The sequence below is a fragment of the Labeo rohita genome, chromosome 5, assembly GCF_022985175.1.
Source record: "Labeo rohita strain BAU-BD-2019 chromosome 5, IGBB_LRoh.1.0, whole genome shotgun sequence".
NCBI lineage: Eukaryota > Metazoa > Chordata > Actinopteri > Cypriniformes > Cyprinidae > Labeo > Labeo rohita.
In genome coordinates this window covers 30,200,094-30,212,655 of record NC_066873.1, presented here as the reverse complement: position 1 = coordinate 30,212,655, position 12,562 = coordinate 30,200,094, and the positions used below count along the sequence as shown (strand labels likewise).

Below are 12,562 nucleotides of genomic sequence, written 5' to 3'. Positions count from 1 at the left end.
TTAAATATTTCACAATGTTTATTAGCTGTAGATCTTTTGTTCCTTCCAAACACTGTACCTTTTTTTAGCCACTCAAGATCAAGTTAAAATAATATTTCTTGTAGTGAATATTAACTGCAATAAATTGACAAGATGTTCCACTTTAAATTGGCATAAGTGTTTTAGCCTTTTTAGCCATTGTAGTCATTTCTCTTCTGAACTGGTGAAACATTCAGCACCACGGTAGCTGAATAACGTGGTTCTAGGTTATGGTTGTCCAGTCTATCCACATTTTCTTTCTGTACCACTTTCTGCCCTTTCCTATGTTTTTCCCCAGTGTTCCCACTCTGTTTTTACCTGTACTTCTTTTTTTACAAAGAGAGTGGTCACTGCTGAGACCAGTAGAGGAGGTCAGCTTCTCGAGGAGCCCAAGACGCTGTTCTTCAAAGGAAACTGCCTCAGTCTGCAGGTGTCCATCCAGGATATCCCTCAGTTTCTGTGGAGCATCAAACCCTTCACCACCTGTCAGGTAACATGCTAGCATTAGTAACCTACTCTGACCAGTACTGTAATGTGCAACAAGCAGCTGCCTATATAACTGCAGGTAAAGCTAGAAAAATGCTGGCTTAAAAATTAACACTGTTGGGCTATTTGGCAGCCCACTGCTGGGTAAATAGTGGACAGAACACATGCTGGATTTTATACATTAACACATTTTCTGGGTTGTTTTTGACATAGTGCTGGGTTAAACAACCTGATATTGAAAGTTCATTCAAATAATATTAATGCAATCTGTTCTCTCTGTTATATATAACAGGAACAGTAGCATTTCAATACATCACTGCTGGTACTTCATAGGTCCAGTGTATGCTGCATTTGTAGAAGAATAGTGTTCCAAGTAGTTAGTTTTATTAGCAACATACAGTTGGAGTCAAAAGTTTACACACACCTTGCAGAATCTGCAAAATGTTAATTATTTTACCAAAATAAGAGGGATCATACAAAATGCATGTTATTTTTTATTTAGTACCAACCTGAATAAGATTTTTCACATAAAAGACATTTACATATAGTCCACAAGAGAAAATAATAGTTGAATTTTTAAAAATTACCCCGTTTAAAAGTTTACATACACTTGATTCTTAATACTGTGTTGTTACCTGAATGATCCACAGCTGTTTTTTGTTTGTTTGTTTAGTGATTGTTCGTGAGAACAGTCAAACTGCCTGCTGTTCTTCAGAAAAATCTTTCAGGTCACACAAATTCTTTGGATTTCTTAGCATTTTTATGTATTTGAACCCTTTTCAACAATGACTGTATGATTTTGACATCCATCTTTTCACACGAAGGACACCTGAGGGGCTCATATGCAACTATTACAGAAGGTTCAAACACTCACTGATGCTTCAGAAGGAAAACTTTATGAATTTGAAGATCAGGGTAAATTTAACTTACTTTGTCTTCTGGGCAACAAGAACATAGCTTCTGTAGCTTCTGAAGGGCAGTACTAAATGAAAAAAATATGATATGCAGGCAAAATAAGAAAAATGTACATTCTGATTCTGTTCAAAAGTTTACACCCCTGGCTCTTAATGCATCGTGTTTCCTCCTGGAGCATCAGTGAGCATTTGAACCGTCTGTAATAGTTGCATATGAGTCCCTCAGTTGTCCTCAGTGTGAAAAGATGGATCTCAAAATTATATAGTCATTGCTGGAAAGGGTTCAAATACACAAAAATGCTGAAAAACCAAAGAATTTGTGGGACCTGAATGATTTTTCTGAAAAACAGCGGGCAGTTTAACTGTTCAGGGCAAACAAGGGACTCATGAACAACTATCATCAAACAAACAAAAAAAAAACACACATCTGTGGATCATTCACGTAACAACACAGTATTAAGAATCAAGCGTGTGTAAAATTCAACTATTTTTTTTTCTCTTGTGGACTATATGTAAACGTATTTCATGTGAAATTTCTTATTCAGGACTGCACTGAATAAAAAAATAACATACATTTTGTGATTCCTCTTATTTTGGTAAAATAATTAACATTTTGCAGATTCTGCAAAGTGTATGTAAACTTTTGACTTCAACTATACATGTTAACAAAAAATGTAAACAAAATACATTTTTATCTCATTTGTTTCTACAGTTAAAATTTGATAGGAAAACAATATAATCCAAACCTTAATTTTATTCAGGATGATTCCTATCAGGAAGTGTTCTCTCAGAAAATAACACAATGACCCGTTGACAAATTTATCAGTTTGGCAAGCCAACACTAGGTTACACTGACCCAGCGCTGGGTAGGTTGTGAGTTTCATCATTTGTACTGACAGTTAAATTTACACAGCAGCTGATTTACAAAAAAAACTATCTAGCACCTGAAAACAACAGGTGAAATGACCCTGAACCCAACATTTGGGCTAAGAATAACATAACCCAGAATTTTTGTAGAGTATACATAATATGTGGTGAGTTTATGCGATTTAAGAATTTTGTCTTTTTTTCCCAGTCATTTAGTAAGATTAAAACTTGTTTTTAGAGAACTTACTTTAATTAAATATTTCTTACTACTCTTGATGATAGATTTATTTACTGGTTCATTGTTTTTATTCATTTTTATTATTTAATAAAAACAATTAGCAAGTAAGGTAAGAAAAAATAAACTGTTCTCTGAAAACAAGTTTTAATGATTTATGCAGTTTCGCATCAATTTTGCAAATTAACTGTCGTTTTAACATATTAAGAAGTTTGTACTGTACAACAAGACAAAATACAATGTTTTAAACACACCTACCTGTCTATTCTGTGCTGTTTTTATGATAAAAACAAAAATAAAATGAATAGAAAAATCTACTCTGCATGTGTGAACCTCTTATAGAAAGCACAGAGTAACAGTTTTCAGGTCTCTCTTTATATTAGGTGGCATTAACTACTATGTACTTGGGATGCGGGTAAGGTTAGGGACAGGTCTGTTGGTATGGGTCAACAGTACATGCAGGTATTTTTTAAAATTTAAGTACAATGTAAAAACATGTATGTACACAGTAAGTGCATTGTATCAAATGGTTAATTTATATGTAAATACATAGTAGTTAAGGCCATACAGCGCTACAAGTTTCAACTCTGAAGACTGACACTGTTCTACCTAGCATTCAGATAGACCGTGACATGTATTCGGCTCAAGGTTCAGGCATTTGATCAGTTCAGAGGTGCTTCTGTCTCCTGGAACATGCTTTTGTATGTCTACTCGTGGGAAAAATTAATCCCGGCATTAAGGCATCTGCTGTCCCATCAAGCATCTCTTCTGCTGAGGGTTCCTATTACTGTTGACATAGAGCATCTCGCAGGTCATTTCAATATGCAGGGCTGGAGAAGCGGCGCAGGAGAGGTCAAGGACACTCCCTGCAGACGTGCTACTTCACAGAAATTAATTATACATCAAAGGCAATTGCTTTCCCTTCCGCTGCCCTGCTCCCAGATACGGTGTGTTGTACATACCCCTGCACTGACCCCTATCATCGGAATTAACAGGGATTAGAGTTTGTGTCTCTTTTGTAGTGATGGTCTCAGAGACGAGTCTTTTAACACGCATGCTTCCACATTTTTCATGGATCAGGCGCTTTCCCTGACTCAGCTCTCTGATCTCTCTCTCTGTTCTTCTCTTCATTTCTGGTGTCCTCGTCCCGCTGCAGGAATTCTCCTTCACCCAAGTGTGGTATAGCAACCAGCAGCCTGTGCACTGTGCCTTCTCGCTGCAGAGACATAGCGCCTCAACCACCCAGCTCTCCTGCAAGATCAGTGTGCGGCAGGTCAGAGGTCACGAGCAGATCCTGCAGGTCTACACCTCAGTGGGAGAGGTCAGTTCACTGAGGTTTAATAACATCTTTGTGTTTCGGCTACTGTCATTATTTAGTCAGCCTCATGTTTATTTTTTAAAGACTGTTGACATCTTCCAAACAATGACAGTTTATAGTGACAGGCTGTCAAGCTCTAAAAAGAAGTGTCATGAACAGAAAATATAGTGATTTTTCACCTTCAGTGCAGCTCTCAAATCAAATACGCTTCTATTGACATCTAACCTGCACTCTTAAAAATAAAGATTCTTTATTAGCATTCTGTGCCTGCGTGAGAAGATTTAGCTGTCTATATTAGCAGCTTTTAATAGTATATATTCGTCATTTAGAAAGAGAAACCGAAACAATGATATACCAGATATACACAGATATACGAGACGTAAACAAAGCAGCGCTTGATTACTATTTTAAATACAAGTTATATAGATAACTTTATTCATTTTAAGAGAATGTTGTTATACAAATATTTGCATGTTGGAATGCTTCGGTAAGATCACGTAACATGAGAACAGCCTTCTGTTTGTGCTGTCTTCATTTAATTTCTCGTTTTCATCACTTTCGCTTTAATTATCCGGCTCTGACTCGTTCGCTAAACTGAACATCCAATCAGAGTTCTCACTTGCGTCGACAGCCTCAATGGCCCCGACGCCAATTCAACGTAACGGCCAAACTCCTGCTGACGTGAACCCAACGAGAGGCAACGTGTGGAACACACCAAACAAACTAGCTTGTCAGACACGCACAGAAGGCCCGACATTGCCCGACGGCCGATCCTCAGCTTAATGTGTCCCATATTTTAGAGTATTAAAATGTTCTTCATGACAAGAAAAAAAATGTCTCTTAAGAACTTTAGAACTGTTCACTGAAATGTTCTTTGGGGAAGAAGAAATAGTTCTTCTAGGGCATCACTGCTGGAAAAGTTGCCTATTTTGATTCAGAGTCACAGTAGAGTTGAAGAGTAATGTGAATAACGACGTAAAATTCAGTTCATTTTCACTTAAGGCTACAGTGTGACTTCAGAGGACTAGAAATATAGTGTGTGAGTCATATGGTGCTTCTTATGCATTTTGGAGCTCAACAGTTCTAATTTACAGGTATTGCATGGAAGAATTGTAACAAATATTTAGAAATTCTTTTGTGTTCCAAAGGAAAAAAAAACACTGTACAGGTTTGAAAGCACAATACGAGTTCATAAAAATGGCAGTTTTCATTTTAATTTAACTCTTTCTTTAAAAGTTGCTGTTTTTTGGGGACAGATTTACTAACAGCTTGTGCTGGTGCAATCTCTCGTTTGGCATTAAAAAAAAGACATGAAAAATTGAAATGAAACAGCATAGAGACAGTTTTTGCAACTGACCTTATTGCATATGCATTTGTAAGAGTTTCCCATTCAGATGCAAAATTTATGGGAGGAGAGTATTTAAATGAGTTATGCCATGTGATATTCTAAGGTTTGCGGTAGTCAGTTTACTTTACCGTTACTAAAGGGATATTTCACCCAAAGATGAAAATACTGTCAGTAATTACTCACCCTCACGTCGTTCCAAACTTGTAAGACCTTCGTTCATCTTCGGAACACAAATTAGGATATTTTTGATGAAATCCGAGAGTTTTCTGACCCTCCATCAACGCAACTGACACGTTCAAGCACCAGAAAGGTAGTAAGACATCGATAAAACAATCTATGTGACATCAGCTGTTCATTTGAGAGCTGAACGCATGGCAGAGACTGAGACAGAAGCAGGGGCAGACTGGGGCAAAATTTCAGGCTGGGAAATCTCAAACTCATCCAGGCCATCTCATACACACAGATTTTGAAACAATATTTTTTGTATGGCCATCCTCATCATCACATAAGGTTTAAATCCCTAGGCTGGGGCCACACAAAATAATTAAAGGTTAACTTTTGAACTTGTGATTAATTTTTAATCTCTTCATTTTCCCTCGTGTCTCTCATATGTGTGTTTACTTTTTTCCACTAATTTTCTTGTACCCGCCACTTTTCCATCTCCACCTTGTTGCAAAACAACCACCTCATTGTAATTTGTTTGCACATAGGCCTACGTTTATTTTAGAAAAATGCAAGTATTACATAGGACCATGTGTTATTGTTTTATCTTGCCTAAATTTTAAAATTAGTATAATAATAATGTCTTGAATATATATTTATAGAAAAATCTTAAAACTAAACATGCTTTTGCATTATCATGGGTCATGAAATGCACGCGTGGCGAATCACATTGCCAGTCAAGACTAACTGATTCATGATTTATTAGAGCTTTTATTATTGAATGGCAAATTTAGAAATAATCACTTTAGTACATTCAGCAGGCAGCAGAAACAACAAAAACATTAAAAATAAAAATAAAAAATTGTAGGGAAGCAGGCCAAATTGGCTGCCAGGCCACTGGGAATTCTCCCGGTGCTCCCGATGGCCAGTCCACCCCTGGACAGAAGAGAAGAAATTGTTGAATAAAGTCATTATTTTGGTTGTCTTTACGCACAAAAAGTATTCCTGTAGCTTCATAAAATTATAGTTGAACCACTGATGTTACATGGACTATTTTAACAATGTCCTTACTACCTTTCTGGGCCTTGAACGTGTCAGTTGCGTTGCTGTCTATGCAGAGTCAAAAGGCTCTCGGATTTCATCAAAAATATCTTCATTTGTGCTTCAAAGATGAATGAAGGTCTTCCGCGTTTGGAATGACATGAGAGTGAGTAATTAATGAAAATTTTCATTTTTGCGTTAACTATCCTTTTAAATGCCCAAATAATATGTCTCAACCCACTTTGCACTTGCCATAGCTGCAATAATTGTAAATTTGCACCACTCTTGGTAGTTTGCGTTGGACAATATGGCAATGAACTGGCTGCATCTGTGTTCTTGCTTATTGTCAGTAGTTTAACCGCAGAACTTTCCACTCCCATCAGCACTTTTATGGGATTGCAGTCTTTCGTTAATTTGCCTTGTTTAGTAATTCTGACCCAGCCAAAACCACGTTTTTTTTTTCTTTCAGAGTGAAAAAGAGACAGTCCCATTTTTTATGCAGGCAGATTGCACGGTGACTTCACAGACGGGGGCCAAAGCCTTCAAAATCCCCCTGTCCATACGTCAGCGGATATGCACCACCTTCGATACTGCCAACGCCAAGGGCAAGGACTGGCAGCTCTTAGCTCAGAAACTCCACATTCAAAGGTGAGCGCCAGAGAGAGATGTAGCCAAGGCAACAGGACTGATTGAAACTTATTGCAGCAGTGTTCACTTTGTTAACAATGCCCTTGAATAATAAGCTTAGACTGCGCTCCGCTTTGCTCGATCATTTCACTCAGAACTCATACTCCTCAGGCTTTTCATCTTTATTGAATACAGTTTCTGCAAAGGTTAGAAGTTAAAGAACCACTAGAGATTTGCAAGATATAAGAACCACCAGCTTCCCTTTATCTATGAAGCAATTGTGTGGCACATTGATAGTTTATACTGATTTTTATTTCTGTGTAGATGATCTATAAGCTGAACTTAAACCAAACCCTAAAACTTACTTTTTAAATATGAACTTTTGCATTCAAGTAACTCTTCAAAAGGAATCCATGCAAATGAAAACAGAACTGCTACAATCGAAGACATGTTTTTCATTCCTACTAATACATTGGTACTTTTAATACATAAATTCATCACAGTTATGAAGATATGAACTGGTATTGCAGCTCTGTAATTTGTGCCGTTTGAAATTAACAGCAATTCAGATTTATTCAGAAAGAAAACATCTTTTTACCTTTTCTTGAACCTATGTCACATGACTACTTGAGTTTGGAATTATATTACAACACTACCATCTACTGGCACATTGCAAAAATACAGCACACGTCATGTATTCATTTCAACTGTGGTCCCTAAAAACAACAGAAGGCTATACATACAGGCTATAATGCAATTCAATGTATTATTTATTATTATTAAATGAATAATTTATATCAAATATAATAAAAGGTTATCCAGATACGCTTGCAAACATCGTCTATATGACTCAGGCAGGATAGAAGTTTGACATATAAAATATGCTCTTGCTATGTAGTCAAATAATGTCATCTTCTATTGTGAAACCTGCGTTTCTTTCGGCACAGGAACCTGTCCTACTTTACCAAGCAGAAAAGTCCCTCTGCTGTCATTCTCAGTCTTTGGGAGGCCAGGCATCAGGACAGTGGAGATCTTGACTCCCTTGCAAGTGCTTTGGAGGAGATTGGAAAGATCCACTGTAAAAATCTGCCTCAGAGTCCAGATGAAAAAGAAACAGACTTTACGTTTTGAGGGACTCCTGGAGACTACATGTACGCCACCAGTTGTAATTCCTCAGCATTTACAATTTAGAGTCCAAGTGGACCAAGCTAAGGCATATCCAGTCTGAGAAAAGACCCGGACGAGATGCGACCAATCAGATGGTTTCACATATCTGTACATGTGCAAAGGAAGTATGATTTGGTATGAATTTGGCACAGATTCAACAGCTTCAAAATGCTTTTCTCAAAGCAAACATCAAAGTGCCAAGCCATCACATCTTACATGAAATTCAGCCTTAGCCTTTCCTTGGTGTTTATGATTTTAATTTTTTTATTATTGGTATTGTGTGGGATTTTATTGGTGGCCAGGTTGGAATGTTCTTGAGCATTTCCTTGCATTAACGTCATAATTAAAGGGATAGTTCACCTAAAAATGAAAATTGTGTCATTGATTACTCGCCCTCATGTCATTCCAAACCTGTTAGACCTTCGTTTCATCTTTGGTCCACAAGTTAAGACGTTTTTGATGAAATCCGAGAGCTTTCTGACACTGCATAGACAGCAACACAACTGATACGTTAAAGGCCCAGAAAGGTAGTGATGACATTATTTAAATAGTCCATGTGACATTAGTGGTTCAACTGTAATTTTATGAAGCTACGAGAATACTTATGCTTAAAGAAAACAAAAATAACAACTTTATTCAACAATTTCTTCTTCCCTGTCTGTCTTTGACATGCATTTACGAGAGTACCATGACGTATGTGTGTGGTGCTGCTGATGCAGGAACCGGCGATCTGATGTAAAACCCAGATGTGCTGTGCTTTGTTTACCTTGTGGTATTGTCGTGAACGTGCATCGACTGACACTGAAGAGAAAAATCTGTTAAATAAAGTCAATATTTTAGTTTTCTTTGTACACAAAGCATATTCTCGTAGCTTCATAAAATTAAAGAAGTTCACTTCCAGAACAAAAATTTACAGATAATTTTCTTACCCCCTTGTCATCCAAGATGTTCATGTCTTTTTTTCCTCAGTCAGTAAGAAATTATGTTTCTTGAGGACAACATTCCTGAATTTTTCTCCATATAGTGGATTTCAATGGTGCCCCCAAATCTGAACTTCCAAAATGTAGTTTAAATGCAGCTTCAGATGTCTCTAAATGATCCCAGCCAAGGAAGAAGGGTATTGTCTAGCAAAACTAAAAATTTTCTAAACAAACTGACAATTTATATACTTTTTAACCTCAAACGCTCATCTTGTCTAAGTCTGCGTGAACTCTTTTTTTTTTCCGATTCAATATGGTCAATACAGTTTTTCAAAAAACTCCCATCTCGTTTTCTTTCCCAACTTCAAAATCGTCCTACATCGCTGCAGAAGTACCGACCCCGTGTTTACAAAGTGAACATGCAGAGAAGATCAAATGCCCTTTACAAAAAAAAGGTAAAACAGCGATGTAGGGCAATTTTGACGTTGCAGAAGAAAACGAGATGGGAGTTTTTCGACATACCCTGACTGTACTGACCCGGATTACACAGACTATGTATGCGCATCTCAGAGATGAGAGAAGATGAGCGTTTGAGGTTAAAAAGTAAATAAATTTCATTTATTTTCAAAAATGACCCTAGGTCGCTAGACAAGACCCTTCTTCCTAGGCTGGGATTGTTTAGAGCCATTTGAAGCTTCATTTAAACTGCATTTTGGAAGTTCAAACTTGGGGGCACCATTGAAGTCCATTATACAGAGAAAAATTTGGGAAAGTTTTCTTCAAGAAACATCATTGCTTATCGACTGAAGAAAGAAAGACATGAACATCTTGGATGACAAGGGGGTGAGTAAATTATTTAATGATGTCCTTACCACCTTTCTGGGCCTTTAACATGCAAGTTGCGTTGTTGTCTATGCAGGGTCATAAAGCTCTTGGATTTCAAAAGATAACCAAAGGTCTTACAGGTTTGGAAGGACATGAGGGTGAATAATTAATGACAGAATTTTCATTTTTAGCTAAACTATCGCTTTAAAGAAATAGTTCACCCAAAAATTAAAATTCTTTCAGAAAGTTCGCTTTGGTCAGCTGTTTAGATCTGCCAAAACAAACTCAAACAAACTTTGTTTTGGCCTGATTTTGTTCAACATGACATAATATCAGTTTGTTCCCTTCAATTTCATGTAAAGTATATCGGGGCCTCGCCCTCATTTCCTGCCAAAACGGTATAACTTTTTCTTTGGAACATAATAGAAGATATTATGAAAAATGTTAATTCTGAAACAGTTTCAGTTTTTCTATTTCTATTATATGGACAAAAACTCATAATGAGAACTTTTATTTTTGGCTGAACTGCCCCTTTAATCTTTTCATATGTTTTCACTAGTGTTCCAGAGTTGCATAGTATTTATATCCCTTCTGCATGTTACTACTGATGTGTGCTTTGTTTGCACTATAGGATGTTTAGAGAAGGGAAGAGGGGGAATACACTGTTTCAAACTGCCTTTTTTTGCTCATTACACATTGTGATCAATGCTCACTGTGTTCTTTTATCTCCACTGTTGTTTTATTGTCATTGTGCCATCTTAATGGGATCAATTGAGGAATAATTCTGAATTTGGTAATGTAAAGATTCCAACGTTGTTTTTAGCTATGGCAGAATACTGTGCATTAAAAAAAAACTCATTTACACAGGCTAGGGGGGTAAAAATCAATTACATTGACTCAAAGCATAACCCACTCGCTCAAATGCATTACTCTGTTCCTGTGAGCGTGTTTGAGTCATCAGGGGCAGAGAGCAGGACGGTATCATGCCTTTTACAGAGCGTCAGGCCTGAGACTAATATTGACCAGAAGAAGGGTTTACTTAAGCCATGCAAACGGCAGCACATCCCTTTTGTTAACACTTATAGCTTTCTTTTGAAATGCATCTGAAAAGGAAGAGCTCCAAGAGACCTCTGTAAAATGAATCCTCTCTTATCTCCTCTGACCAAATTCCACCGTGCGGTGGGAAACACAATGGGCGAACACGGACCGGTGAGCAGTGAGAGTTATAATTAAGGACTGATAAAAGGAAAAGAGCTATGTGGAAAAATGCTGTCAGAAGTGAAGAAAAAAAGTTAAGGCCATTCTTTTCTAAGTCATCTACTTCATTAACCTTCTCTCTCTCAAACAGAAATGCCTCTAAGAGCTCATTTTAGTTGGTTTTCAGTGTTCTAGCCACTACAATGCTTGCCTCTGGTTTGAAAAGTTAAGCTTTATCTCTTACTCTGGATATTCTTTATATATTTTATTTGTATGTTTAATATAAGTTTAATGAAGGATTTAACTAGACTGGTTTGCCGGTCACTTTATTTTATGCTGAGAAGCACTGAGAACAGCGGCCTGTTTGACTTATTTATTGGTGCTTTTTTTGTTTTGTTTTTTTGTGCTGCTAAACCATCAGTTGTCTACAACTGTATCAAATATCACAAAATATTTTTATATTTCCCTTATTTTAATTTATCTGCAAATTCTCTAAAATTTTATGAAAACACAGTCATATTAATGAATTTTAAAGAAAATCACTTTGGTGCTCATTAATGTTCATACTTTTGTCCAAATATTGGAACAAGATGCTAAAAAAAAACACAAAAACAAATAAAATCTAGAAATGGCTATCAAACCAAACTTCAGATTTTGCCCTATCATTATTGACTGCATTTATAGAGGTACTATTTGACACACTAGTCAAAGCCTTTGAACGGTAAAGTTAACAATGTTTATCTGTCCCACGTTCATGTTATATTTAGGCCTTTGCTTCAAATTATGATTCTTGTGCCTTGTATAACTTCTGTAAATGGTGAATGTTGTACAGGTTAAGATGGCTCTGAATCATGCAAATGTACTGTAAGATATCAGTTTAAAAAAAACACTATATTACACTGATATGCAGGGGTCAAGAGCTTTTCTAGTGCTAAATATACTTGTTTGGTATCGCCAGGCCAGCTTTGTGGTATACTGTATCTATGATTATGAACATTTTGGATGTTTTCTGTACAGTAGAGTTTGCTGATGTATATGCAGTCTTTTGGAAATAAATGTACAGCTGAGGAGAGCTGCAACACTAGCAAACATGCCTCATGTCGTGATTTTCTTTCTAAGAATTGATGATTTTCTTTATTTTCGTATAGCGTCAGGCAATGGAACAGGATGATTTTTTTGTTCCTCTTCTTCAGAGCAAATGTAGTTCTTGCAAGTTAAACTAATATCCTGCTATCCCAACAAAAGCAATGTGATTCCTAAACATGGTCTTCTGTGTGTAAGAAATAAATCAGCACACTGTTCGCACAAAACTGTAGCCAATAAACATTTAACAATAAAAGTGTTATTTTAAGCAATACTTAAAAGTCTCAGACACAGTAATTTAGGATCAGAAATGGCTGATGCAAAGTCCACAGTTAGTCTTATCTCAAACAACCT

General features: G+C 36.8%; 1 protein-coding gene across 2 annotated transcripts in view; it reads left to right on the top strand.

Moving 5' to 3' along the window:
* The window catches only part of unc5db (unc-5 netrin receptor Db), a 167,671-nt gene extending 158,476 nt beyond the window's left edge, over positions 1-9,195 (top strand). For both annotated transcript variants that reach the window (XM_051110440.1, XM_051110439.1), the window contains 4 exons: positions 359-508; positions 3,677-3,841; positions 6,859-7,037; positions 7,964-9,195. In XM_051110440.1, the coding sequence (XP_050966397.1) occupies positions 359-508; positions 3,677-3,841; positions 6,859-7,037; positions 7,964-8,147 (678 nt within the window). In that variant the 3' untranslated portion in view covers positions 8,148-9,195. The remainder of the gene's footprint in view (positions 1-358; positions 509-3,676; positions 3,842-6,858; positions 7,038-7,963) is intronic.
* Positions 9,196-12,562: the final 3,367 nt, after the last annotated feature.